The sequence below is a fragment of the Numenius arquata genome, chromosome 8 (assembly GCF_964106895.1).
Source record: "Numenius arquata chromosome 8, bNumArq3.hap1.1, whole genome shotgun sequence".
NCBI lineage: Eukaryota > Metazoa > Chordata > Aves > Charadriiformes > Scolopacidae > Numenius > Numenius arquata.
The window spans coordinates 44,492,675-44,517,661 of record NC_133583.1 but is presented as its reverse complement, the minus strand read 5'-3'; the positions used below and the strand labels follow the sequence as shown (position 1 = coordinate 44,517,661).

At 45.5% G+C, this 24,987-nt stretch overlaps 1 protein-coding gene across 1 annotated transcript in view; it reads left to right on the top strand.

Moving 5' to 3' along the window:
• Positions 1-20,662: 20,662 nt before the first annotated feature.
• ZNF326 (zinc finger protein 326) overlaps positions 20,663-24,987 on the top strand; it is a 30,225-nt gene continuing 25,900 nt past the window's right edge. Inside the window, exons 1-2 of the mRNA XM_074151474.1 lie at positions 20,663-20,767; positions 21,250-21,324. Of these exons, the coding sequence (XP_074007575.1) occupies positions 20,752-20,767; positions 21,250-21,324 (91 nt within the window). The 5' untranslated portion in view covers positions 20,663-20,751. The remainder of the gene's footprint in view (positions 20,768-21,249; positions 21,325-24,987) is intronic.

Genomic DNA, 24,987 nt, shown 5'->3' with positions numbered 1-24,987 from the left:
CTATTTGGCTAAGGGAGTTTTGCAGAATACATATAGGGCCCTGGAAGAAAAATTGTGTTCATTCAAATGAGAGGAAGTAGGAAATTGCCCATTCTGTTTGCTCCTGCAGCTGTAACACATTTCTGTGAAGATCCTTTAATTTTCCAATAAATTGTCCTTTTGGAAGATGCTTCCTGTGATGCAAACAGAGCTATGGCTGTCCTGAGCAGGCATCAGGCCTCTTGGTGTAAGGGAGGATGCTAACACTCATGAAAGTCTGTCTCTTGCTAAATAAATGGCTTTGCACTCTTGGGCTGCCCTCCCTGGTAGCAAATGGGGAAGTCCAGACACTCTAAGTCATGTCTGGTTATGGGGGATTCACTTTGTAGACTGTATTTTTAGTAAAAATCTTACAAAAATAGCTGTTCGGTATATTGTGTTTCCATGAATGTGCACAAAAATTAGTGGTGTATGATTATGTGAAGGCAATGGGCTAGACTCTTAATCCTTTACTTAAATCAAGTCAAACAAATGAGGTGTTCCATCGTCATACTGATATCTTGCAGGAACAGATTTTGGCTTTCAGACTTCTCAGTTATCAAGACAGGGAGCTGTGCAGGAACCTGACGCTCCGCAGTGTAACTCTTCTGCAGCTGCTTGTGGACGTGAAAGATGAGGCTTCTGTCAGGTCTGGGGGATGTGAACCCATGAAAGTGCTAAAGATGGGAACGAAAGCCTCAAATTTGCTGAGGCATCCCATTTTTGATGGCGGAGCCATCGGGCACAGCGGCAGTGGGCTGAGGGTAGTTTATTGGGGCAGCTGTCGGCCAGTGTGATGAGATTGTCTGTGCCACAAGTGACCTTGAAGATAACACAGGGCACAGCACTGCTTTTCAGTCCAAAGCAAGGAGGGAGGCTAAACCCCTGACTTGAGACCTACTTTTGGTTTTGGCACAATCTTCTCCTCGCCTGGGGAGAAGGGCATTAAACAGATTAAAATTTCCTGTCTATAAGCTGGGGATCCTTTAATGAAGGTAAAATGCATGAATGATTGTGAAAAACACAAATCCAGTAGAAATGAGGTTATGTAGAAAGATTCAAGAGGCATGGGCAGTCTTGTCATTAGCTGCATGGCTGAGCCCTATCAACGCGTTTCTAATACGTGATCCCAGAACAATTTGATCTAGCAAACTATCTTCTAGTCCTGCCTATGATACCTCAAGATGTCTTTAAGCCTGCCACCCTGCCTTATGCAGAAATAAGGTTCCCTAACTCATTTCTGCCAGATGTTTGGTAAGATGTAGGAATGGGTTACACGGTGATGGAGATTCCAGCTACTCTAGGTGAGCTGTTTCCTTAATCATCTTCCCTGGTGAAGAAACACAGCTAGAACCTTAGCCAGACAGCAACTGCTGATGCTCCATTTAGGCCAAACCAAATGCTTAGAAACGTATTAATGTATTTGCTATTTGCTTGCAGAAGTACAGACTGAGATGGACTTCTGTGTGAGCTCATTGTGTCCCAAGCAGCTTGGGAGGACTGAAGTTTGGGATTCCTTTGAAAAGAGCTGTGAGAGACAGCTTGCATCAGTTTGGTTACAGACGTAGTGCAAAAAGTTGCATTTTCCAGTGGCGGCAAGGCCATTTGCAACTGTGGTGCAATGCATTTATGGCTGGTGTGCCTCGTCTGGGGCTGGTGGTTGACAGCCTTACCCTTGCAGAGCCTGGGTGGTCTCTTTGTTCGGAATGACATTTTGTGAAGGCATTCAAATAAAATGTTTCTCAAGGAAGTTTTCTGTAGGGCAAGGTGATCTTTAAGATTACCGGGATTGAAAGAATTGAGACAAATTTTGTAGTGTTTGTAACCTTGGCATTAACCCCTTGCCTCCCACTGTGAACTGATAAAATTGCTGCATGAACTACGGATTAGCTTACAGGGTTCTCTGAATGATTGGCAATTTTAGCACTGCAGAAGAGTTGCCAGTGCAGGCTGTTCACTTGTGCTTGTACAGTGTGTTCAGCACTTAAACCGAAGGCATCAAACGTTGATGTTGCAAAACCCTGCGGGCTTATGCTGTGACCAATTTCCCAGGACAGCAAATCATTCCCAATGCTGCTAAAGGGAGGGAAAGCTGTGTTACTGAGTACAGTTGTTTCTGTAGCAAAGATGAGGCTTTAGAATTAAGCTCAGAAACAGATTTTCCAAGCTGATTACAAACATGCACTCATTCCATGATAAAAGTCATGAGAGATGTCATTTCTGGCAGAGAGATGCTGAAAATAGTTCCTGTAACTTGGCCAGGCATGGGTGCAGAAGTGGCAGCTCTTTAATGCTGCACATCAACACAATACAACTCAAGTGAGGATCTTGAAAACCACACGCACTGGAGTTTGGCCAGGCAGCATCTCCCTCCCCTCCCTGAAGAGAACAGCCCCTAAGCCCTTTTGCAATTACTACAGCCAGGACCTTTGTTCTGTCTTGCCTCCAACAGCACGTTGCCCCTTGATGCTGGAGGTAACATAGGGTTATTGGTTTAATAATGACTGTTTGGGAAGAATGCCATCTTCTAAATTAACACCACGGTCGCTTGCAGGAAGTCTTCTAGCACAGAGCAGGTCTGTTCCCATAAAATGAACATGTTGTGCCCATAAACAACAGAATCTTGAATTGGGATTGGGTTGCATAGATCATTAGGAATAAATGCACGAGCACGTTGCTGTTCCGCTAACCAGTTCTGGGTAGTTTTGCTGCTTAAGGTGCTTGTAAAAGTAGATTTCAAGACCTTTTCACTAACACCATCCTGCAGCATTGATGGCCTGGGAAGGCTGGCTTGTCCCAGAGGGTGCTGCTGGAGCTGCCTGAGCAGAGCTGCGGTGGGAGAAGGCCTGAGTGCCTTGGACACTGCCAGCACCCTGTGGAGGCTCCCCTCTGCTGGGGTGGCTGGATTTCTCTCCTCCTGAGGCATCATGTATGGAAGATGCAGCATGAGATTGTGTCCTTAGCTACAAAATAAAGGGAATGATGTTAAATGCACCCTATTGCCAAGCAACGTGTCTGAAAGACGGGGACTGTGATAATTGGAGGAAATGCAGAATAATGGGGGGAATAAAGAAAGGAATAAATAGTCCTGAGAGGAGGTAGAGCCCCCGTGCCCAGTTTGAAATTTCAGAAGTTTTAGAAAGACGGTGTAAAATCTGGAGTGCGACTTACAGCTGCTCCTGCCTAGAGCCAAGCTCAAACCCTTGGGTCACCCTAGGACTCTTTGCCTTTTTTATTTTTTTTTCCCTTCCATTTACTTCTGTCCCCCCTGTCTCTCTCACAGGGCCACGGGTGCCTGCGTGGCTGCTGCTTATGTGCTCTCCTTCCCCTCCTGCTCCTGTGCAAGTGTCTGCGATAAGCTCGTCACTGCAGAGCTGTTAATGCTTATCCCAGAACAACCATACCCAGGGCTGACCCCTGCCCTGGCTGCGTGCTCGGCAGCACTCAGCAGGGAAAGCCCGGGCCCTATCGAGGGCCGGAGTCTAATCTTTGGCCTGCAGCTTCCCCTCCTGAAGGGATTCTCCCCCTGGCTGGCAGGTGATACCCGAGTTGGGCAGAGCCCTGCTGGCACAGGGAGGTTGAAGCTCCCTCCCGGCTCCCAGGCTCCTGCTCCAGGGCTGCTGAGTGGAATTGCTGCAGAGCTGGTGTCACTGGGGCTGGTGGGGGTCCTGTGGGGTCCTGTCCCACCTCCAGCTCTCACACAGCCCAGCAGAACCATGCTCTTCCGGCAGTGCTCTGAGGAAAGGGTTTCCATAACATCTTTTAAGTTGCAATTTCTATAGGCATCCCCACTGCTCCTGCTCTTCTGTGTCCCAACAGACACCCCTATCTTTCTTGGAAATGGGGCTGCAAGTTTCTTAGCCTGTCTGTAAAGGATGCAGAGAGCACCTGATGATTGTCACAGCCTCCTCTGCAGTGAGCACTTCTTCATCACCCCTTTGATTTTTTTTCTCTGCCCTGGGTTAAACCCCTTCCTTCAGCCTTTCTGCATATGTTGTATGGGTGTGTTTGTTTTGTAAATCCTGTTGCTCTCTCCTCGGACCTCTCAGTTTATTGAGTTTGGCAAGATTAGTGGTGTCTGTAATGGGATGTGGGACCTGGGCTCCTAGCATAGAGCCGCTGATCCCTGGGGACATGCAGCCAGAAGGAGACTCCTTAGGAGCAATGTCTTCACGCTGTATGCCTCGGTTGCCCAACCTGCTTAACCCTGAGTGGGCGGCTCTGCAGAAAGCCTGGCCACACGGACTTCCCAGCGTCCTCCACAGGAAGGGAACTCAGATGCAGTTTTGCAAGGTGATTTTGGTCTGATGGCTGAGCAGGGGAGAGTGGCAGGGTGTTACAAAGCCTCAGAGTGCCTCTGCGCAGGGGCAGGTGACTCTGCTGCTCTTGTTTGCTCTTTGGCTTCTCCGAGGTCCATGGGATATATCTGAAGGTGGTGTTTGGTCTTCAAGCCCTCCAGGCTCTTATCTATGATGAGAGTTTTATGTGGATTTCTTCCCATGCTGTAGCTGCAAGGATGTCCTATGTAAGATGTAAAATGCTGGAGATTCTGGGTACATACCCAGGTCTGTAGGGTTGTCATGCACAACAGAGCTGGAAACCAGATGCCTCTCAGGACCTCAAGTAGTAACCTATTAAAACTGGGAAACGTGCTTAACGAAAGGCAAAGGCCGGCTGGATTGTAAATTGATCCCTGTCAGTATTTGATCCCTGTCAGTGTATTTGAGACCTAAGAAAATGCCAGCATGATATGACCCAGGAGAATCAGATACATTTCCAGGCTTTGTACTAAAATCTAGTTAAGTAAATTGGCTTTAAAACTGAGTGTGTTAAATGGGTGTGAGGTGGCCCTGTCCCTGCAAGCCAACACTAGTGTGGACAAATAATTCACACACTTGTCACTTGGGCAAGTTCCTCACACCTTCACAGCTATTTTTGCTTATGTGATGGCTGAGTCTCTGTGTCCCTCTCGCCACAAATTTCAGCCTGCACACAAGAGCATGGGTGTTTTCCCCAGGTGCTGGTGGTCTGAAACCACAGTGATGCAGTGCCATCGCTGCTAGACAGAGGTGAGCTCCAGGAGTCCACACAGGCATTGCGTAAGGAGCCTTAGTGCATCCTCTCTCAGGGACTGCTCTTCTTTCAGTTTAGGACCAGTAAAGCTGACAGGCTGCAGTTTGGAACTAGAACTGTACAGAAGAGGCCTTAATTAAATAATTTTTCTGAATTAATTAAAAGACCGCAAAACGATCATTTAGACATGGTTTGAAACCTGCCTTTTTCCTCCCCACCAGGCGGTCAAGCCAAGCTTGGCCACCTCTTCCCTAGTGGAGCAGGTACGGTCCCAGCTGGGGTGTCTCTGCAGGAGTTACCCCCCCTAGAAGAGGTGCACCCACAGTGAAAGGTAAGTGCCTCTTCAGAGGAAGGCATTCCAGGCTACCACCCCATGTAGATGAGGTCCTTCTGTCTGTGGGGCTTTGTTTATCTTTGTGCTTGTGTTGATCAGCCTTAGCAACATGTTTAACTCTGAATATATTCGTTTAATGCTTTTAATATTCATTATGGGGCTGCTAATTGCTGACTCCTCCTGAGGAGCTCGGCAGCAGACTGCGTGGGGTGTGAAACACTAGTGAACAGGCTGGGTGGGACCACTCAGTGGGTCCCAAAATGAGTGTTTTAGCCTTACAATCTGCTGCTCTCTCCTCCCTAGACTGAGAAGGGGCTGGCTTGGAGGAGACCTGGGAGATCCAGCATTGCTGCAGTTTTGTTGGGCTGCAATCAGTGCTCCTGAATGCCTGAAGGGCTGCTGCTATTATTAGCAAAATGTTGGCAGTGTGATTAGCTCTGTGCAAGACTCAAAGAAGCTTAAAGGATGAACAGAGAGATGCAGACTGGACTTAGGCACTGCCTACTATAAAACTGAGGTGGCCCTATGTGATGTGGAAAAAGGTGTGTAGACACTGGTTCTCCACTTGTTATCCTGCTGGCCACAGCACTTCCAGTGGTTAGCAGCTAATGGGCCTCTGTGCGAGCTGCTGCTCCTTGGTGTATGAGTGGAGCTGGCCCGGATGGCCCGAAGGGATTCCCTGTGTTGGGATGTGCAGCGGGGTTGGGCAGGTTTACGAGGACTTGGGGTGAAAACGCCCTGAGCCCCAGGGCCATGGGCTGTCAGCAGCCCCACTGCCTGCAGGGCTGGCTCTGTTCCTGTTAGTAGCTGTGGATTATGCATTTTGGGAAAGAAAAACAACCCTAAACACTTGGATAAGCACAAAAGTATTTTGGTGTGGTGCTGTTTTGAAGGTTTGCAGCTGTGAAACTCCTCGCTACAGGATATTGGGGGTGCTATGAGTTTTCATACTCTCAAGAGGATGTGTCGTGGTTTGGGCTGTTAATTTTAGAGAGTTCAGTTAGTTAGAAGAGGCTTAGCTGAAAAGTAAAATTACTGAAAAGAAAATTGGTTCTGTTTTACCTCAAACCAGGACAGGATGCAAAGGAAGTTCATGGGAGAGAACTCCAGGGAGGATTAGTGAATACATGGAAACCACCTCTGCCATGGCACGGCCCTGGCTTTTGCCCTGATTTTCCTATTATCTGTAACACCTCCTTTGTCAGAACAGGAGGCTCTCTGACAGCATGCCCTGATGGAGATCAAACAGCAGCAGGGTGCTGTGCAAGCCTCCTTCCTCCCCTCTGGATGCACCACAGCTTCAGCATTGCTTATGCCCCGGTGCATGTCAGCGTGGCTGCTCGCCATGGGCATGGCTTCGATTCCTCCACCATGGCAGCTTTATTACAGGCTCCTTAGGATGACTTTCTGTGATAGAAAACACAATTTCTGTGTCCTTCTCTGCCTTGCTTTTGTCCATCCTCCACAGCACATACCCCTTTTGGTTTTTCCAGACCAGGCTGTGGTGGTGTCTGGGCACAGAGGCACCATCTGCTTGAAGGGAAGAGGCATTGCTCCTTGGTGTGAGCTACAGCCTTTGGTTGATAGGTGCTTCCTTGGTTGTGTCACACAAACAGGCCCAGACCTTGATATGTGCTCCAGCTGCTCGCCTTTGTCCTTCTCTGGGGGTCCTTGCTGGCAGCAGCCCCTCTCCTTGCTGCCCTGTGCAAGATGTCCCGTTGTTTGCTAGTTCCTGTGCAGTCTGAGCTTGTACAGCCTTCAGAGGCTGGCCACAGCGTGGGCTCCTGTACAGGAGACAAGGCTTCAGACGCTGCTGGCAGAGGATATTTGAGTCCCACACGTGCTCACACAGAGGAATGAAGGACTGCCAGATATTCCCTGTCCTCCCCAATTTGTGCCAAAGACAGGGATATGCCCTTGGTGTGACACCCAGAGGAGAGGAAGGGATGACCGGTTGGTGCTTGGCTTTTGCTGATTTGGTGTCTCTCCAGGCCACAAAAGGCCCCAGATGGGGTTCCTCCACCTCGCCTGCGTGCCGGGGGTTGCTGGGGGTCTGTGCTGCATTTTGGGCAGAGCAACCCAGGCTTTTTGGAGCTCTTTAGAGCTGTTTTAAATGCAAATGTGTTTCCAGCCTAAGCAGACCAGGGCGGCTCTCGCTCTCTCCTGGAGCAGATGCCATGTTTGGAGAGACAGCTCTTGGTTCCTTCCATGAGTTCTCACAGTGAGAACACTTTTAGCAGTGGCTAAATGGCTGTCAAAGGCCAGGCTGGTGGAAATCTCCTCTCTCTAACATTGCAGGGTTGAAGTCAGGCCCAGCTTGTGAGATTAATGTGATGATTACGAGGAGTTTGGAACTGGTCCCAACACATCACAAAAAGCAAAGAAATCCTGCAGTTAGGCGTGATGACTGTTTGCAGGGCTGTTCTGCCACTCCACTGCTCGGCATCTGAAGCTCTGTCATATACAGGGCAGGGTTAAATGAGCTCCCGTGAATCCATCCTCCAAAAAACCTGGAGGATGCTTCTCAGAGCTTGATCGCTTGCTGGGATAGAGGTGAACTCTTTCTGCCCTGCCTCCTCTTAATGGACTTTTTTCTGTTCCCAAAACATTTATTCTCAATTCCTTTGGCTTCACATCCAAAACAATTCTTAGCTTGTTTTTTCTAGATGCCTCTTTTGAGAATTGCACACCCGAGCCATTGTGCGGGGCAGCTCCAATTACAACCTGCTAAAAGTTTGACAACAGTCTCTGCAGTCTTCATTTTCTCTTCCCTGTGGCTTGGGTTTTGTTTGGTTTTTGAGTTTGCTTTTTTTGCTGGCAGAATTTTTTTTTTGTCACAGTCAGGCTGACAGTGGCCTACAACATCATTTTTAAAGGACATAGGGCATTTGGAGTGGTCTTTTATATGTTTCTGAATCCAAATTGTTTCCCTGTAAGAAACTACAGGCTGTCCCGGAGCTGCTGAAATGAATCACTCGGGTGAACGCTTTTTCTTCTTTTTTGCTGCCAATTTGAAACAGTAAAAAATCTGGCTAAATTCTTCCTCCCTAATAAAATCTGATGCAAAACTTCCACTTGTTTGGAAGAATCATTCTACTGCAGCAGCCTATCAATATGTGGGGACTTTTTTTTTTTTTTTTCAGTTTTCTTCCTGAAAGGGTTTTACTGTACTTTTATGCTAACTTTATCAGAAAAACGCACCCTCTAAAATTCCGGGCTGAGACCTTAGCCGTTTTGGAGATGCTGCCATCCTTCATTAACTAATTTGCTGGTTTATTGAAACCACAGACTTGTGGGGAACATTTCTGTGCCAGACTTTCTCAATGGGCTGGTTGTGCAGGTGAGTGCTCAGTGCTCTAAGGGCTGCACAATCCAGCCTTCAGCTTCTGTAAGAATATCCTTTCACAAGCTATGAGATCAGGAGAAGCACCTGCGATATTTTTACTTTGGTGCAGTCCTCTTTAGCAATGAAAGACTGTGTCTGGGATGTTTACTGGGCAAACACCACAGCTTTAAACTCCTGCAAGTGAAACTGCCTTTATTGATTTTCACTGTCCGAGGCATGCCAAGAGCAAATACAGATACAGTATAGAACGTGGATCTTCAGATGCCATTTGGGGATAAATGTTTACAAGGACATGAGTAACACTCAAAGAAACGTGCTTGTGGCTGAAAAATTTCCAAGCTTTACGTTGTCCCCCTCTTTGCCGATCTGGTTCAGCCAGGGAAATAGCAGCGAGCGCCTGGCTGGTCAGCCCTGCCCTGGTGCCCAGACCCAGAAGCAGGCAGGGAGCAGGCGTAAAGCCGAGGGAGCAGGTCGCTCCTTGTATCTGCTCTGCATGTTTTGCTGAAGCCTCAGGAGGAGAGCCAGCCAGCGCTATTCCTTCTGGTGGCGTTGAGAAGTGGGCACTAGCCTGCTGGGAAGAGATCCAAGACCATCAATTCATTTTCATTTCCCATGCAGCAGTTAGATGGTGAGAGTATCGATTTAATCTGAGAGCTCGAATTGACAAACCATATCCACGGTTGCTGATACATAGCTTTGCTTTTCTTGTGACTTAGAGCATCTGGGAAGTGGCTTTAAATGGACAGCTTGTGTATCATCTTTGGGGAGGGAAATGGTGAAGGTCCATGCAGAGACAGTTGCTCTGGCACAGCCCTCACTAGGCTGGATGAATCCTGGGCAGGTGAGACACTACCTTGATTGTTGTGGTCAGTTTACAAGTTTCTTTAATTTGCTGAAGGAATCAGGCCTGACAGGGCTGCAGGACTTCATAAACAACTTTAATTTTCTTTTTCCCTATCCTTAGTCAGATGCTTGGGTGAGCATAATCTGAGGAGACGTGAAGCTCTGATTCAAAACCCCACATCCTACAGCTGATGTCCTAAGTGACCCTGTCCCGTGTTTAACAGCAGTCTGGTTTCTGTGTTTTAAATAAACACGTGGGGATCTCTGACCTTTCCACTTAAGGTACACTTGAGGGTACACACCAAGGGAGGGTATGATCACAGCGCTGGGTGATGTTCCAGTGCTGCCTTTAACTTGGCTGGTCTGACTAGCAGTGGCATGGATGTCAGTAAGAGTTGAGACTCTACTTCAAGTGTCTGTAAAAATACCTTCCCTAATGTTGCCGGTGCAGCCCTGACTGTGCGCACACAGGAACCCCACCTTCACTTGCTAGCAGGTGGCTCTGATTCCCCACGCTTCTGGTGCCAAGAAATTTTGCAATTTTTTGTGTAACTTGGATGGAAAGTGGTATTTTGGATTTTTTTTCTGTGATTGCTGCTTTCACTCTCCTTCCTCTGGTATATATCTTGGAGGGTTTATACATCTTAATGAAATTATGCGAAGGGGAGGCGTTGCCCAGAGGAAAGGAGAAAGTGGAAAAAAATTATGTAAGCTTCCAGAAATAACATGAAAACCATTTTATTTTTCTGAAGTACTGAAAGCCTGTTCTAGAGGAGTAAATTAATAGTGTTTGCAGTCATACACACAAAAGGCAATATAAGGGTATGAGTGTCTGCTAGGAACGCCCTGCCTGAGTGGAACCCCCACCTGTACAAGCACTGCCATCAGAGAGTTTCGCTGGCTTAGCCAGGGGTTTTCCAGGGGACAGGGACTGGGATGGTTCCTTGCAAATGCCATCTGATGAATCACACTTTTCTAAAGCAGTAGTGGAGCAATCTTTGGCTCTGCATCTGAATTCCACTGAACAAGCACAACACAGGAAAAATTCCTTATACTTAATACAAGGAGAAAGCTAGAGGCAGTCTAGCCCACGTCAGTTCCTGGGGCAGCTGTCTCACATGAGGTCTCTGAACCACACAGAGCTTGAGCTGGCCATTGTACGTGGGTGTGAGCTGGGCAACCACAGCGCTTGGGGCCAGTTTCAGGCTTTATCCATTTCCAAACCCTGGTATTTTGCATGCAGGAATGCGGCAGGAGACAAAGGCAGACTGATTGCTTCATGGAGCGCTAATCCTGGTGCTCGGAAGCTGTCCCTGGGTATCTGGGCCTAACATTATGCTAGGCTTACGTGTTTGCATTTGATTTTTGTGTATCATGGAAAAATACATAAGTACACATCCCTCACACTGGTAGCCCTCTGCTAGCTTGCTTGTAGTTGTTGGAGACATAACTCGGAAAGGAGAGAGAGCAAGAAAGGCATACCTCAGCCACAGGAAAGATTTGGGTCGGAGCCCAGAACAAATCTGGTTCACCACTGCCCATGGCTGGAGGTGACTGGGCTGGGTGGTAAATATCGACAGGAAGGAGAAACGTATGTACTTCTTTTTTGTTTGAATCCTGATTTGACCTTTCTGTCCTGGAATGCCTTAGAAGGGAGAAACACACATTTTCACTGCTCCCTCTCATAGCTCCCTAAGATACTCCTGGGCTTTGTTGGGGGGAATCTCAGTGGTGAAGGGGGTGAACCCATTTACCTGGTGGGAGTTGAGGTTACATGTACCTTGGTAGCAAAAATAGGTGAGAGAAACTGCCTTTGAAGCCTCCCACTCCTCCCTATGCTCACTTCTGCCTTCCTCAGAAGGTCCTTTCAGGAGAGCTGATTCAGCTGTTTGTGTGGCTGCACATAAAATGGATGAAAGGACAAGATTTTTAGAAGCCCTCAAAAAGGGAGAGGTGTGCACCTGTGCAAAAAAACTACGTTGTGTATCTGTATTAAGATCCATAACTACAGTTAGATGAGGTTATCTGCACTTAAAGTGCTGCTGGATTGGGAGCACAGATGATGAGGCTGGTGGGAATGGTGTGCCCAGGAGGTATGTGACCCTGCAGCATAGCATTGAGTGAAATCCACGTTTCACTGGGATTTTTGAGAGGCAGCCAGTGCTGTTTTCAAAGTGCTCTCAAGTATCGTTGAGGAAATCTTGACGGAAACTGCGATCCCCACACTGATAAATGTGCTCAGGCACTGGAGAGCATCTCTACATTCGTGCCAGGACTTGAGACCCAGAGTAACAAGTGCAAACAAAGAGAAGGAGGAGGAAGCAAAGGCTGATACTAAGCAGATGCTCTCTGTCTTTTTTGGGATGAGCTGCTTTGGGCTCAGCAGAAGCAGCTGTCTCCTGGTGAGGCAGAGCCACGCTGGGGAGTGGAGCAGGCAGAATTACCAGGGCAGAAGTAATTTTTCAGACCTCAGAGTGAAGCTTCCCAGGACAGAGTTGGGGGGATGCGAGACATCCCTTGGTGCAGAGTCACTCGTCTCCCTGCCATGCTGGGAGCTGCTGCCCTGGCTGCTGACATGTGTGGGAGGTTGGTGGTGGGTGGCACAGCACCCACCTTTTGCAGTGAGTAAACCTACCCCGTCTCCAGACCAAGGCTCCAAGGAAGGTTAAGAGCACAATTATTGAGCTAACAGAGTGTGTAATCATCAGATGTTTCACATTAACAACAATGTTTGGATGTGAGGCTCCTCAGTGCAGATTAATTCAAAGCACAACAAATGGAAAGCACAGAAAAGCATTATTTTCAGCATTGATTTTTCAGATTGTACTAAACACACACTACATGCACAAACCTGATATAGAAACATGTGTAGCATATGCAGGTTTTATGAGCCTTGAATGGTAAAATATTTGCTGAAATTTGTCATCCTTGAAGTGCAAGGGAAGTAGCATGTATGCAGTGTGAGAAAGAGGATGTATCTATTTTCTTCTCTTATACATTTTAAAGGATTCTGCATATGTTCCTTGTTTTCACAAAACTATGCAGCAATTCCCCTATAAAATGTCAGCAACCTGGAAATAAACTGTTACATGAAAGTTTATGTGCCATGGTGTGCACACTGTATGATAAATCTAGCAAAATCAGATGACAATTTTCCTTTCATGCGCTATAGGAAAATACCTTCTGCAGACCAGCTCCTTTGGTGATACTCACCAACATAAGACAATTTAAGGAAAAAATTGCTGACAAATCTCATGGCAAGACATATCAGGCCATGTGGAAATTGTTCCTAGAATGAGCTACTTTGGAAATGCAGGAAAAAAAAAGTCTGAAATGTTATGTCAACCCGTATGTTGACATTCTGGTGATTTTATCACAAATCTTGTAACAGCTAGTGTTTGCTATACACCTCTGCAGTCTGACTCTAGACAGCACAGAAACCCGAGCTTTTAATTTATTTTTTTTATTGCTATTTAAAATGAGAAAAATGTTGCTCAGCGTCACACAGAAAAGTTCAAGAATAAAGCCCAAGAGCAAAGGCTCAGAAAGTGGCATGCAAGTGCAAATAAATTTTTTTTTACTTTCTTCCTCTTTTTTTTACTTATTTTTAAACTTTCTGTGAGTTTGTGGCAGTTTTGAGGATGGAGGCACAGGAGCACGGGCAGCCTCCTGCCTCTGTAAACATTTCCTGTAGGAAGCCCACCATCCTAAACTCTTCTAAGCCTCCTGCAGCATGGAAGAAAAGGAGACATGCCCTCTTCTACCCATTTCCTTACAAAGGCGGTAACAAATATGCTACTGTATCCTGCAAACTACACAGAGAGAGAAGGCCAGACATTAGAACGGACACAGCAGCATGCTATGCATTCTCTTCTGCTCCTACGGCAGGGATGTTTCTGAATGAAGAGGTTTTCTTCTGTTTCTGAAGAGCCCCCCAGCTCCATGGGAAATTGGGTGGAGTAGGTCCCTTCCCAGCTGGGACTCTCCTCTTCAGGCTTCTCTCTTTCTTTCTATAGCAAGCCCGTGGATTTGTCTGTACAAACCATAGTCACAAGGCAGACTAGAGACCAAGATCTTTGGCCTTAAAAGTCCTCAGCCACTTGAGCTGTATGAAAAAAATCACCCAGTTATTTATTTTTTCCCTAGAAGATGACATGCTTTTTCACATCTTTCTGTTTGACATTCTCGTCTTCAGTCAGAGTAACAGTATCCTAGTTAGTGGTGACTTTTATTTTAAAGGAGCATGTACATAAACATGCCTTTATACTCTCTGATAAGCTGCGTGACTGCTGCTGTGTGCTGCAAGTGTTATTTATCTTCATGTTTTTTACCTCAGAACCTCACAATTTCTCATACATGCTGCTTCTATCTAAAAAGTGTTTCAAATGTATATGCACTGGCCAAACTTTCTAAGAAAACAGTGTGAATAAACTCTTGCTGTGAATGGCACGTTGCTGTTTCAGCTACTCTGTATATGTGAGAGAGGGCATGGGCAAAAAATCTACTTAAATGCAAAGTTTCTTGTGAGGGAACTGGGTTTGTGCCCTTTCTGGTACATAAGTATCTATATAGGAGGGGTTGAATATTGGCAATTAATATGTGTGTGTTAGTTATATGCCTTGGTTGATTGGTTTTTTGTTGGTGGTTTTTTGTTTTGTTTTTTTTTTTTTGAAGGGCAGGGGATGTTAGGCAAGGGGGTATGGCACAGACATCTCTAACGTGGCAGCAAATGGGCGTGCAAGAGGCAACTGAAAGAAATGCTAAAGGACGTCAGTGGGCTGACTGACAGTGAAAGGGCAATGAGCAATGACAAGTCCAGTTCTGTCTTTGCTTAGGGCACTTACGCAGCTCTGACTTGCCCAGTGTGGAGGCTATAGGGCAAACAGCCCAACCAGAGTCCTACGCGCCTCCAGCGGCAATTTCACGGAACCATGGAATTGTCAGAGTTGGAAGGGACCTCTAGAGATCATCTAGTCCAACTCCCCTGCTAAGGCAGGATTGCCTAGAGCACGTTGCTCGGGACTGCATCCAGGTGGGTCTTGAAAATCTCCAGAGAAGGGGACTCCACAACCTCCCTGGGCAGCCTGTTCCCGTGCTCTGTCACCCTCACCGTAAAGAAGTTCTTCCTCATATTTGAACGGAACTTCCTATGTTCCAGCTTGTACCCGTTGTCCCTCGTCCTGTCACTGGGAACCACTGAAAGGAGTCCCGCTCCATCCTCCTTCAACCCACCCTTTAGATACTTAAAAGTATTAATAAGGACTCCCCTCAGCCTTCTCGTCTCCAGGCTAAAGAGTCCCAGCTCTCTCAGCCTTTCTTCATAAGGGAGATGCTCTAATCCCTTAATCAGCTTTGTTGCCCTACGCTGGACTCTTTCCAGTAGTTCCCTGTCTCTCTTGAACTGGGGAGCCCAGAACTGGATGCAGTATTCCAGTTGTGGCCTCACCAGTGCAGAGTAGAGGGGGAGAATGACCTCCCTCGACCTACTGGCCACACTCTCGCTATGCAGCCCAGAATTCCATTTGCCCTCTTGGTGACAAGGGCACATTGCTGGCTCATGGATAGTTTACTATCTACCAGGACCCCCAGATGCTTCTCCTCAGAAGTGCTTTCCAGCAGGTCCATCCCTAATCTATATTGGTGTCTGGCATTCTTCCTCCCCAGGTGCAGGACCCTACAAGATTAGATAATAACTAGAGCTGGCCTCCAAGGAGTGTAAAGTAAAACTAAGTTGTACATCTAAAAAGCATAAGCATAATTGCTCGTAAGTATTTGCATGCAAGAAGAGTAAGGCACTTCACTGATAATTTGCCAATTACTAATAAGTTGCTCTGTAAGGATTCTTTTTCCTCTAGGGATGTGTGATAATGAAGCCGATATCCTCTCTATTCCCAAACAACCAGCAGTTAGAAGTCATGCCAAAACCAAACCAAAGCCTGAAATGGGTTCTGGTACCCTCATTTCTGTGTTCAACTGAGACCCAAAAGTTATAGCAATTACTCTTTCTGTTGAGTTCCCACTGCTGCTTGTGGGATGCTGATGGGGCTCCAGTGTAGCCATAGCAGCATGTGAGCTCTATCAGGTCTGTGCTATGGCACATTAGAAAGCTTCTAGTCTTGCCAGTAAAAGGGGCTATATGAAGTTTGTTAAGTGTGGTTGACTTCTAAGTCATTTTTTTTCCTGTAGGAAAGGATAACATGATTAGCATATTTCTGCATTAGGATGTTTCCACTCTCTTCTGCTGAATTTTAGGGTGTTTTTTACGCTTGTGTTGTATGATTTATACATACAGAGGCCATAATATTTCAGCTTTGGAAATACCATATTATGGTTCTGACTTATGCTGTGATGACATACATAAGAGCCCAATGAAATCAATGTGGCTCTGTATGGTTACCATGGTTCTTCTGCAAGGCTCAGACGGAAGGATCTGCTTCTATGTTAATATCTAAGAAGAAACAAAGGAAATTAAATTTCATGTACTAGAAAGAATCAATGCAATTTTCATGTTTCTGCCCCACTCTCCATCATCCTAAAATGCAAAGAAAGCCACCTCTTGAAAATGTCAGGTGTCAGTGGAGATGTATGTTAAAAATTAATATATATATTCCACTGCCGTGAATCTGTTTTAACAGATTTATGTCAATCACACCTGCTCTAAACAGTTATGAGACAGAGAGCTTTCATTAAAGGCCAGAAGAGCCCCCCCCCCTTATTGTTGATGAGATTTAGATCAACTCCACTGCAATGAAATATAGAAGATTTGCTAGTGTTATGTTGTGTGCTAGTGTTATGTTGTATGCTAATGTTAGGCCTCCACAGTTGCTAGTAACTGGTTGCTAACCACTGCTAGCAGCAACTGATAGTCATTTTACAGAATTTCTTCAGGTTTTAGACAATGCTTTAAATGAAAGGGTAGAAGAAAACACAGCACTTGGAAAGAGAAAGAGAGGGTGTGGGTAGTTACAGTACCGAAATACTGACGCATTGTATTTCACAATAACCGTTGCTGCTGTGTGTGCTTGGAGAAATCACTGATTGTTCTCTTATCCCTGTACTGCTCTGAAGAATTTACAAAAAACCCGAGAAAACAAACCCAAGGAAGCAGCAGAACATGAATTCAAAAGCAGAATGGGATTACAAAGGGAGATTCTACACTGAACTGAAACATTCATGTTTTGGATCACTGAGAATGAAACTACAATAATGGTCTGTTCCCCTTCTCTTCTTATGTCTCCATTTTGTTTTGCTTTGCTTAGCTTAGATTTTTCCCTTTTTGGAGTCCTGCAGGGAGGAAAGAAGGAGCCTTTGTCTTAAAAAGCCTGAAACCAACAGTGGCCCATTGATCATAATTAAGTCTAAAATAATACGCTTTTGCTGACCTGTTTGTATTGAATCCAAAAAATTGTATGTTATACCTGCTGTAGCCTTTGTCTGCCCCCAGATCCAGTTTCTTCTCCCTGAGCTTCTGGTTCTGGGGCAGTAACTTTAAAAGCCCAACGATATCTGTGTGTTTGCATGGCTGCATGTGAAAGCATCTCCTCTTCTGGCTAGTGCCTGAAGTGCTTGTTGGTATGAGAACAAATTTTTCATAATCAGATGTTCTCTTTGTCACGCACCCTGTTTTTTTTGACTGGCTGCTGTCCCCATAACAACTACCTCTGTTGTCAATAACTTCCTCAGATGGTGAAACGACACACAGGATAGCAGTAATTCTCATAGTAACACTGGGGGTTGCATAGAAATGATAAGTAACCTTGCCATGATGTGCCTGGGCCCAATTCAGAACTTCATGAAGTCTGTATGAATCTCTCTGCTGATGTCAACGATCACTGGTTTCTTCAAGGGCTGCTTCTAACCTTTTGAAGTCAGATTTTTAATATGACAAAACATAGAGGCTTAATGCTGTGACTCTTGGTAGTCTAGTATGCTCTGAGTAAATATGCTGATGGATTAGTCACAGAACATATGTGCTTTAGGAAAATAGTGGAGAGATTAAGAAAAAAGATGCCTTTTTTTGGCATCAAGTCCTGATTATCACAACTGAGAAGCGTTAGCTGCCTTGGTCCTGCTTCTGCCCATGCTCAGTCTGGGTCTTTATATAGAGACCCATACCATGCATGCAGGCAGCATGCACAGCCCGATCTTGGTTCTAAGGTTGTGTGCTCAGGGAAACCTCCCTTCACCGATCTCCCCAGTACCTGTCTCCCAGACTGCTCATTCGACTCATCAGCTAGTCTGGCTTGGAGTTCATGAGCAGATCACATGCGCAGACACAGAACAGAGAACACACTCACATGGAAAATAGTCAGAATTTAAAAAGAAGATAGGACAGACAGAGGCAATCTGTCACAGGGCTCAGCCAGAATAACATACTGACCAGCAGCCTGCTTACATGCTAACTGTCCTTTTTACTCCCCCTTTCCAACCCACCTCTATCTTTTTGTTCTTCCCTGATCTACCCTTGTTCCTCCCTTTCTTAACTTCTGCCTTTACCCCAAACATCTCATAATAATCCTGTATCACCTTAATGGTCTCCTATTCAATCCCAGAGTTTCCTTCTCAGACACCTCGTTATAGATCCTGTTCTACTTCATGCAACAGTCCCCTTAGGTAGGCATAACCTACCAGAGAGTTTCATTTGTTGAATCCCTCAGTAGGTTTTGCACCAGGGAAACAGCTAAATCATTCACCTTTGATAGTCTTAGGAGTAGCTGATTCAGATGTTTTGCACCAGGGCAACTGCTAAATCATTCACCTTTGATAGTCTTAGGGGCAGCTGATTCAGATGAATCAGGTTTTCTGGAGCTTTGTGTTTATTTTGAATAACTATTAGCCAGATATTCTTACAGTGATCACAAATCTATCTATTCTGCATGATTTCCTCCCTTCAGAGCTGCTTATTCAATAGCATTTTCACTGGCTGTCGCATTTGGCCCAGCCAGATGCATTGGAAAGGGGTGAGAAGGCACCTAGTGCATTCCTCAGCAATTCATCCTACAGCATGCATTGAATTCCTCAAGCAGAGATGATACTTTACAATTTTGACTGCTGCATGTTTCAGACCACCTGGGAAAATCAGTTTATTCCTACCACATATGTATTGAATTGTTACCTAGGATAGCCTTTGGATTCTCTGCACATATGTGCTGTTTTTTAATTCCTCACATTTTTTATTTTGCAGACAGCAAAATGCATAGAGCTGTGCCCATGTGTTTTCTTGCATGGCAAAAATCTTCAAATATGGTTTTTTTTTTTTGAGAAGAGACGACATCTGTGCCAGGTTGTGGTGAAGTGGTGGCAGGCCCGAGGCAGGCTTGCTGAGGCAGCTGGCCCATGGAACTCGCAATGACAAATGCCTTCTATCAGCAGCCCCTCTGACTGTACAGCCCACATGCTGGTCTGCTCCCATCTGCGGGGCAGCGTGATGCTGCTGCTTGCTCCCGTTCACAAGCACGAGGCTACAGATCAGGTTGAGCAGCGCTGCACCCAGCAATGCAAAAAAGGCTGCAGAAAAGAAGCTGCTGTGGTGCAAAGATGAGGCATACAGCCCCGACTATATAGGAAAACGCCTATTGTGCAACTCCCATGTTCAATGCAAGAAACTTGTCTGGTCTGCAAAAGGGTGCTTGTGTAGAGGGGTTGGGAGCACAAACAAGCCTGTATGCAGACTATTTGGACCTTGAAATCACTGCTCTGCCCAAGCGTCATATATCTTTGGCTTAGAAGTCAGCGGTGAAGCCTAAGGAAACCTTCCCTCTTGCGGGGGAGAATAACTGTTCTCTCTGCATGTATTTCTCCTGTGATGCTGGGGAGAGAAGGGAGCTGAGAGCTACCGGAGGAGGGAAAAGCTTTCCATCAGGGAAAGCTGCCGGTTGCAGACCTCTTCCCTCTGCTGCAGCCAAAGTCTGTGGTTCAAGTACATTCGCATCTGCTGCCATCCAGAGCTCGGGGAGGGAAACTGTCTGCTCTGCCAGACTTAGGTTTTAGTTTGATTCAAAACTTGAATTCTGGACCTGGGTGAGTTAAACCTTCCTTTCCTGCAATAGGGCTTTTATTACTTTTCAGATGGGAAGAAATTGGTAGTTTTTGATGCCATCCTGTCAGCCATCCAAGACCTAAAGACACCCTGTATCCACGACAAAAAAAAAAAAACCAACCCCAGGACAGTGGCTTTGCCTGCCCTTACAGCCTGAAGGTTCACCCACAGCTGGTCCTCAGAGACATATTCCCAGGTTTTCTGTACCAGATCTCCTCCCTCCTTCCCTTCCCATGATGATTTGTCTGGGGCAAAGTCTGTTTCTTCCTCAAATCTTTGGCTGCATAGAGAAGCACAGTGCTATATTACAACTAACTTAACATGGAAGTCTGTATTTACTGTTAGCCTGTTTCAGTGTTTCAATGCAGCCTGTAACAGATGCTGAAATACTTTATCTTGGGATTGACAGATAAACTGGTGCTTTAATATGTTAGGTTGATACAAGGGGGCATTACAGGGGTGGCATTGCTTAAATAGGTGGGGTTTTTTTGCAAAACCATTTGGTTTGCACAACAGAGCAGCCGCAGCAGGCAGGACCATGGGACAGAGCTCCTTGGGCCCGGGGGTCTGGAGCTGCAGGGAAACCACCTAGGCCTTGCTCCCACGAGGTATTGCCTGACTTTCAGCTCTACATAAGGGCAGATTTTGGTACTGAGGCACGGAAGGGAGTGTTTTCTGCAGCGGCCACTTCACCGGGGCCCAAGGGAGCGTGTGTAGGACCGTAAAGGCGTGGATGTTTCGCCACTGCTAATCCTGGCGCAGCTGCAAGCGTGACAGGGCCCGCTGCCAGGACGCAAAATGGCGCCTGCCAGAGCCCAACATGGCTGCCGCGCAGCCTCCCTCGTGACCCAGCCGATCCGGGCACCCTGCGCCCGCGCTGTACGCGGCGGCGCCGCCGGTCCCGGGCCCCTTCTCCTTGCAGGTCGGCCTGCTCACGTGACGCGGCGCCCGGGCCAATCGCCGCCCGCCGTGCCCCCGCTGCCGCGCGCAACCCCCGCCTCCCCTCGTTGTGGTGGAAGGCGCCATTGAGGGAAGCCGGAGGCACCGCTGGGCTGCCGCGGCCGTCAGTCGTCTGGAGGAGTAGGGCCCGCCGCCGCCATGGACTACGGGGAAGGTGAGGGCGCACCCCCAGAGCAAGGGTAGGGCCCGGCCGCCGCTGCCGCCACCGCTGCCGCCGCGGGGCCTGGCCGCGTCTCAAAATGGCAGCGGGCGCTTTGTTCCGCGCAGGACGGAGCCCTCTCCCTCATCCACTTCCTTGCCGCCCCTCCCGGGTCGGGGGAGCTGCGGCGGCGGCCGGCGGCGGGAGGGCTGCGCGGGAGGAGGGGCGGCGTGGGCGGGCGGGCGGCGCGAGCGGGGGCGGCCCTCGGCGGGGCGAGGCGCCCTGGGGCGCGGGGCGAGCGGGGGGCGAGGGGGAGGTGGCGGGCGGGGGCGGCGGGGGCAGAAACGGGGGGAGCTCGGGGCGAGCTCCGTGAGGGGGTCGTGTCAGGAGACTGGAGATCCGACAGGAGAGAGAGCCGCCTCTTGTTGCGGCTCCCTGTCTCTCCCCTCCGGCTCTTGCTAAGCACTAAGTCATTCTCACTGACCCATCCTCTCCAGCTGAAGACAGAGATTGGAGATTCCCAGATACCCCCATGCATTGTGGTGTGAACATGCCCAGTGGGTCAGTCTCAGGTATGAGCTATAAATACGTCTAACCTGTAAAAAGCGTTGGGGCTGAACAGTCAGTGTTGACAAAAAACAAAAAAAACAATCGGGTTATTAAAAGTACGTAACATGGTTTGACTGCACATGTTGTTTTCTGGAGGAGTTGTAACTGGCTGGGAGTGAGACTTGATTTTCATCTTGGGCATGTCAACATGAACTCCTGCACGTTCCAAATCAAAATTGTGAGCTCAAGGAGTGGGGATGGGGGGGAGTACAAACTTTTCATGTGATGATGCATTTTGCATAAATCAGTATTTTATTTTCTTATGGACTGCTGGATTTGATTCTTACTACTTCTATCGAAAAGAAAGAGGATGTTTTCCCTTTTATGCAGACATGAAAAAAACAGACCCCGAAACTGCTTGATTTTTATTTTTGTTATTTTTTTATTTACACTGTGAAAAAATCACATAGATGCAACAAAAAGGAATGCACATATGTTTTTTAAGATGATTAAGGTTATGAGTTTAGTAAGGCTCAAGAAATAATTTGACATCTTTTGCCAGCATGCAAGCAAGTACTAAAAGGATGTTGATATAAAAGTTTTACCATAAACTGTACCCAAGCTTCATTTACAGATGTCATCAAATAAGTGTTGGCTGTTGTATCTCTTTGATACTCTTGCTGGCTGTGAAACAGAAATAACGCATTGGATTACAGACACATCTTTGATTGCAGTATGATCATTTTTATGATACATTCCTTGAGTCTTTGCTTTTTTGCCAATGATACTATTTTGCACTTATCTTCATAGTAAAAGAAAGAAATTAAAGCTATGGCCCTGTTTTTTAATCATCTGTATTGATTTCTAATTAAATCTCCTTTAGATTTTTGGTAGAAAAGGTTTTTCTTAAGTAGCAGTTTAAGTATCTTACTGGAATGTTCAGTGTAGCCATTAACCAGAACCTGCTTTTCTGATATCTGATGACAGTAGTATTAAAGTGAATCCAGGGTCATCCTATGGGAGGTAACCAATCAAATGTATGCTGTACAGTTAAATTGTTTCTTTCATGTACCTCTGTAATAATAGTTTTCATTGTGGTAATTAAGCTTTGTATTGTTCATAATTATAAAACAAGTTTAATTATGACGTATGCAGCTTGAAATATTTAACATTAATGTTTATGCATTGTGTGTACATCAGTGAGGCATGAATAAAGCTTTGTCTTACCCTGATTCTGTACAGTGCCACTGATTCTGTACAGTGGGCTAAAGGCTATTTTATAGGGGTCCAGTAGATGGCAATAGAGGATGCATGTTGAGAGTTTTCATCTTTGCCCAGTTTTCATTTGAGTTCTTGGCAAAGTTCTTCTGTTGGAAACTTTCAGCCAGTGTGAAGCACTTCTCATTGGATGGCTGGTGATTGTTGTAATTCCACCATTGCCCATTGCTGATGACCTGGTTTGAGACGGAGATGATATAGCCTGTAGAATAAATTCCATTAATATCATTAACAGTAATATTAACTATTCATGTTAATATTCTAATTACTGTAACTACTGTCCTTTTAATCTGGAAGGGGAAATGGCTTTTGCTTCTATTCCTAGAACTCACCTACATTATTGCATTGATTCCTTATTTTGCATGGGACTTGATGTGTTAAAACTTCTGTACCTAATGACAAAGTTGTGATCTTAAAGCAGGCATGGTGTTATGAAAAAAGTAATGTTCCTGGAAGAAATCTTGCTTACTGTTGCACAGTGGATCCTTAAGCTTGTTGTAGTCATTCTGGATTATGAATTTAAAATATAGAGAAATTTAGCTTGTTTCAAGCCGATACTTCTGTGGTTTTTTTAAAAATTGTTTAACGGTTATTTTTATTTTACTGAAGTTTGTTGTTTTTTCATTTATTATTGATTACTGCAAGATTGTTCTTCTTTCTCTCATCTTCCTAGCCTTTTCATATGCTCCACGTTGAAAACACTATTGAAAATTTTTTTTTTCCTTTGTGCTGTTAATGAGATTCCAATGTTCTCTGACCTTAAGCTTTTTCTTTTAAATGGAGTCCTTTGTACCAAGGGATTCTGAGTCTTATCTAGTATATGTTTAACTTCCTAGTTCTCTTCCTAAGAAAAACTTGCTTTTTCTTTGCTGGCTATTGAGATTTATTTTGCAGCTATTTTAAATGATCTCTCCATCACATAGTGTGCTTTTTTTTTTTTTAATCTCAAGGAATACATATACATTAACATTTTAATATGTAAATTGAACGCGTCTTTTAGTGTCCTGTTCTTTTTTTATTTTAGAGGTAATATTTTTTTTTACCCCTTTCTCCTACCCCAGTAGACTTTAAGTATGATCTAGAAATGAAAAGTGGGAGTCTTCTTTGCAATTTTGTTTCTGTACTTCAGTTTGACAGCTTATTCATCCACACGGTGTTTATGCAAGAGGCTGCAGATACCGAAACCTGATTTACTCCTTCAACAAACTCTTTGTTTCAGATATTTTGTCAGTGCCTTCATCAGTTTGGAGATTAACTCTTTCATTTTTAAAATTTAGGAGCAAACATGATTCACTACTTTTTTTTTTTTTTCCTTTTTTCATGTGTAGTATTTTTAAATATACAGATACAGTATTTCTTCAAAGGTTTCTTTGATAAACAGTTACTATTAAACTTAAGTGAAGTACTGCACTTACAAATTTTTGGTTAGAGACACTGCAATACAACTCCTAGTGTTTTTTCTCTAGTGCTTAAGCACATGTTCTCTCAGCATGTGAAACAATTTCACATTTAGTCTGAGTAGTTTGCATAGAAGGGCAACTTTGGTGTATCTCCACCAGTGGTGACAGCCAGAGCTGACGTAACAGTGAATGGGGAGCAGGCTACAGGTAGAGGAAATTGTTCTGCACACATACAGCTTTTTTTAATGCTCCACGTCCATCTGTCTTGCTTCAGTTAGTAGAAGAAGAATCAAGTATGAAAGAGGCCAGTGCATATGGATTTTGATGTCTGTGAGGTTTGTCAGTTAATAAGCTATTTACCTTGAGATTGTAGTGATTAAAGCCGCGAGAGTGATTATTATTCAGCTACTACACTCAAAAATTGAAATCCTTCTATTTTGGTTCACTTCAGTGAATATTTACTGGCTTCTACGTTTTGCCCCTTTTTAGGATAAAGCCTATCTGGAGAATAGACTTTCAGAGTGAAGAAAAGCTTAATACCTGAAGAAATACTGCACTTCTTAATTTGCATGCAGTATCTTTGTCAAGCTCTGGTCATGAAATGTAAAATCTATAAATCTTTGGTAAAGTTTGCAGCTGACAAAATGACTGAACCAGGAGGCCAGTGCTTGAAATGATTGTTTAACTGCTTACCAATCTGGAACAGTTATAGAAGGAGATCACCTTTTGTTAGGTCAGGTCAAAGATACGTCTGTCCCACCTAACCAATATTCTGTATGTCACTGCCCATTTGGAAATGTGGAAGGAATAGTACAAGTACTCCTCTGGTTTATTTATACGTCTTCACTAGTTTGCAGCGTGGGGACTTTAAGAACTAGAGTTCGACATTCTTTGAGTTTCTCATCAGTGGATTTAACCAATTTCTTCTTAAATCCATGTAAATTGTAGTAACTTCTTGTCACAGAGCAATTCCAGGACTTAATTATCTGTTTTGTGAAAAAGGATCAA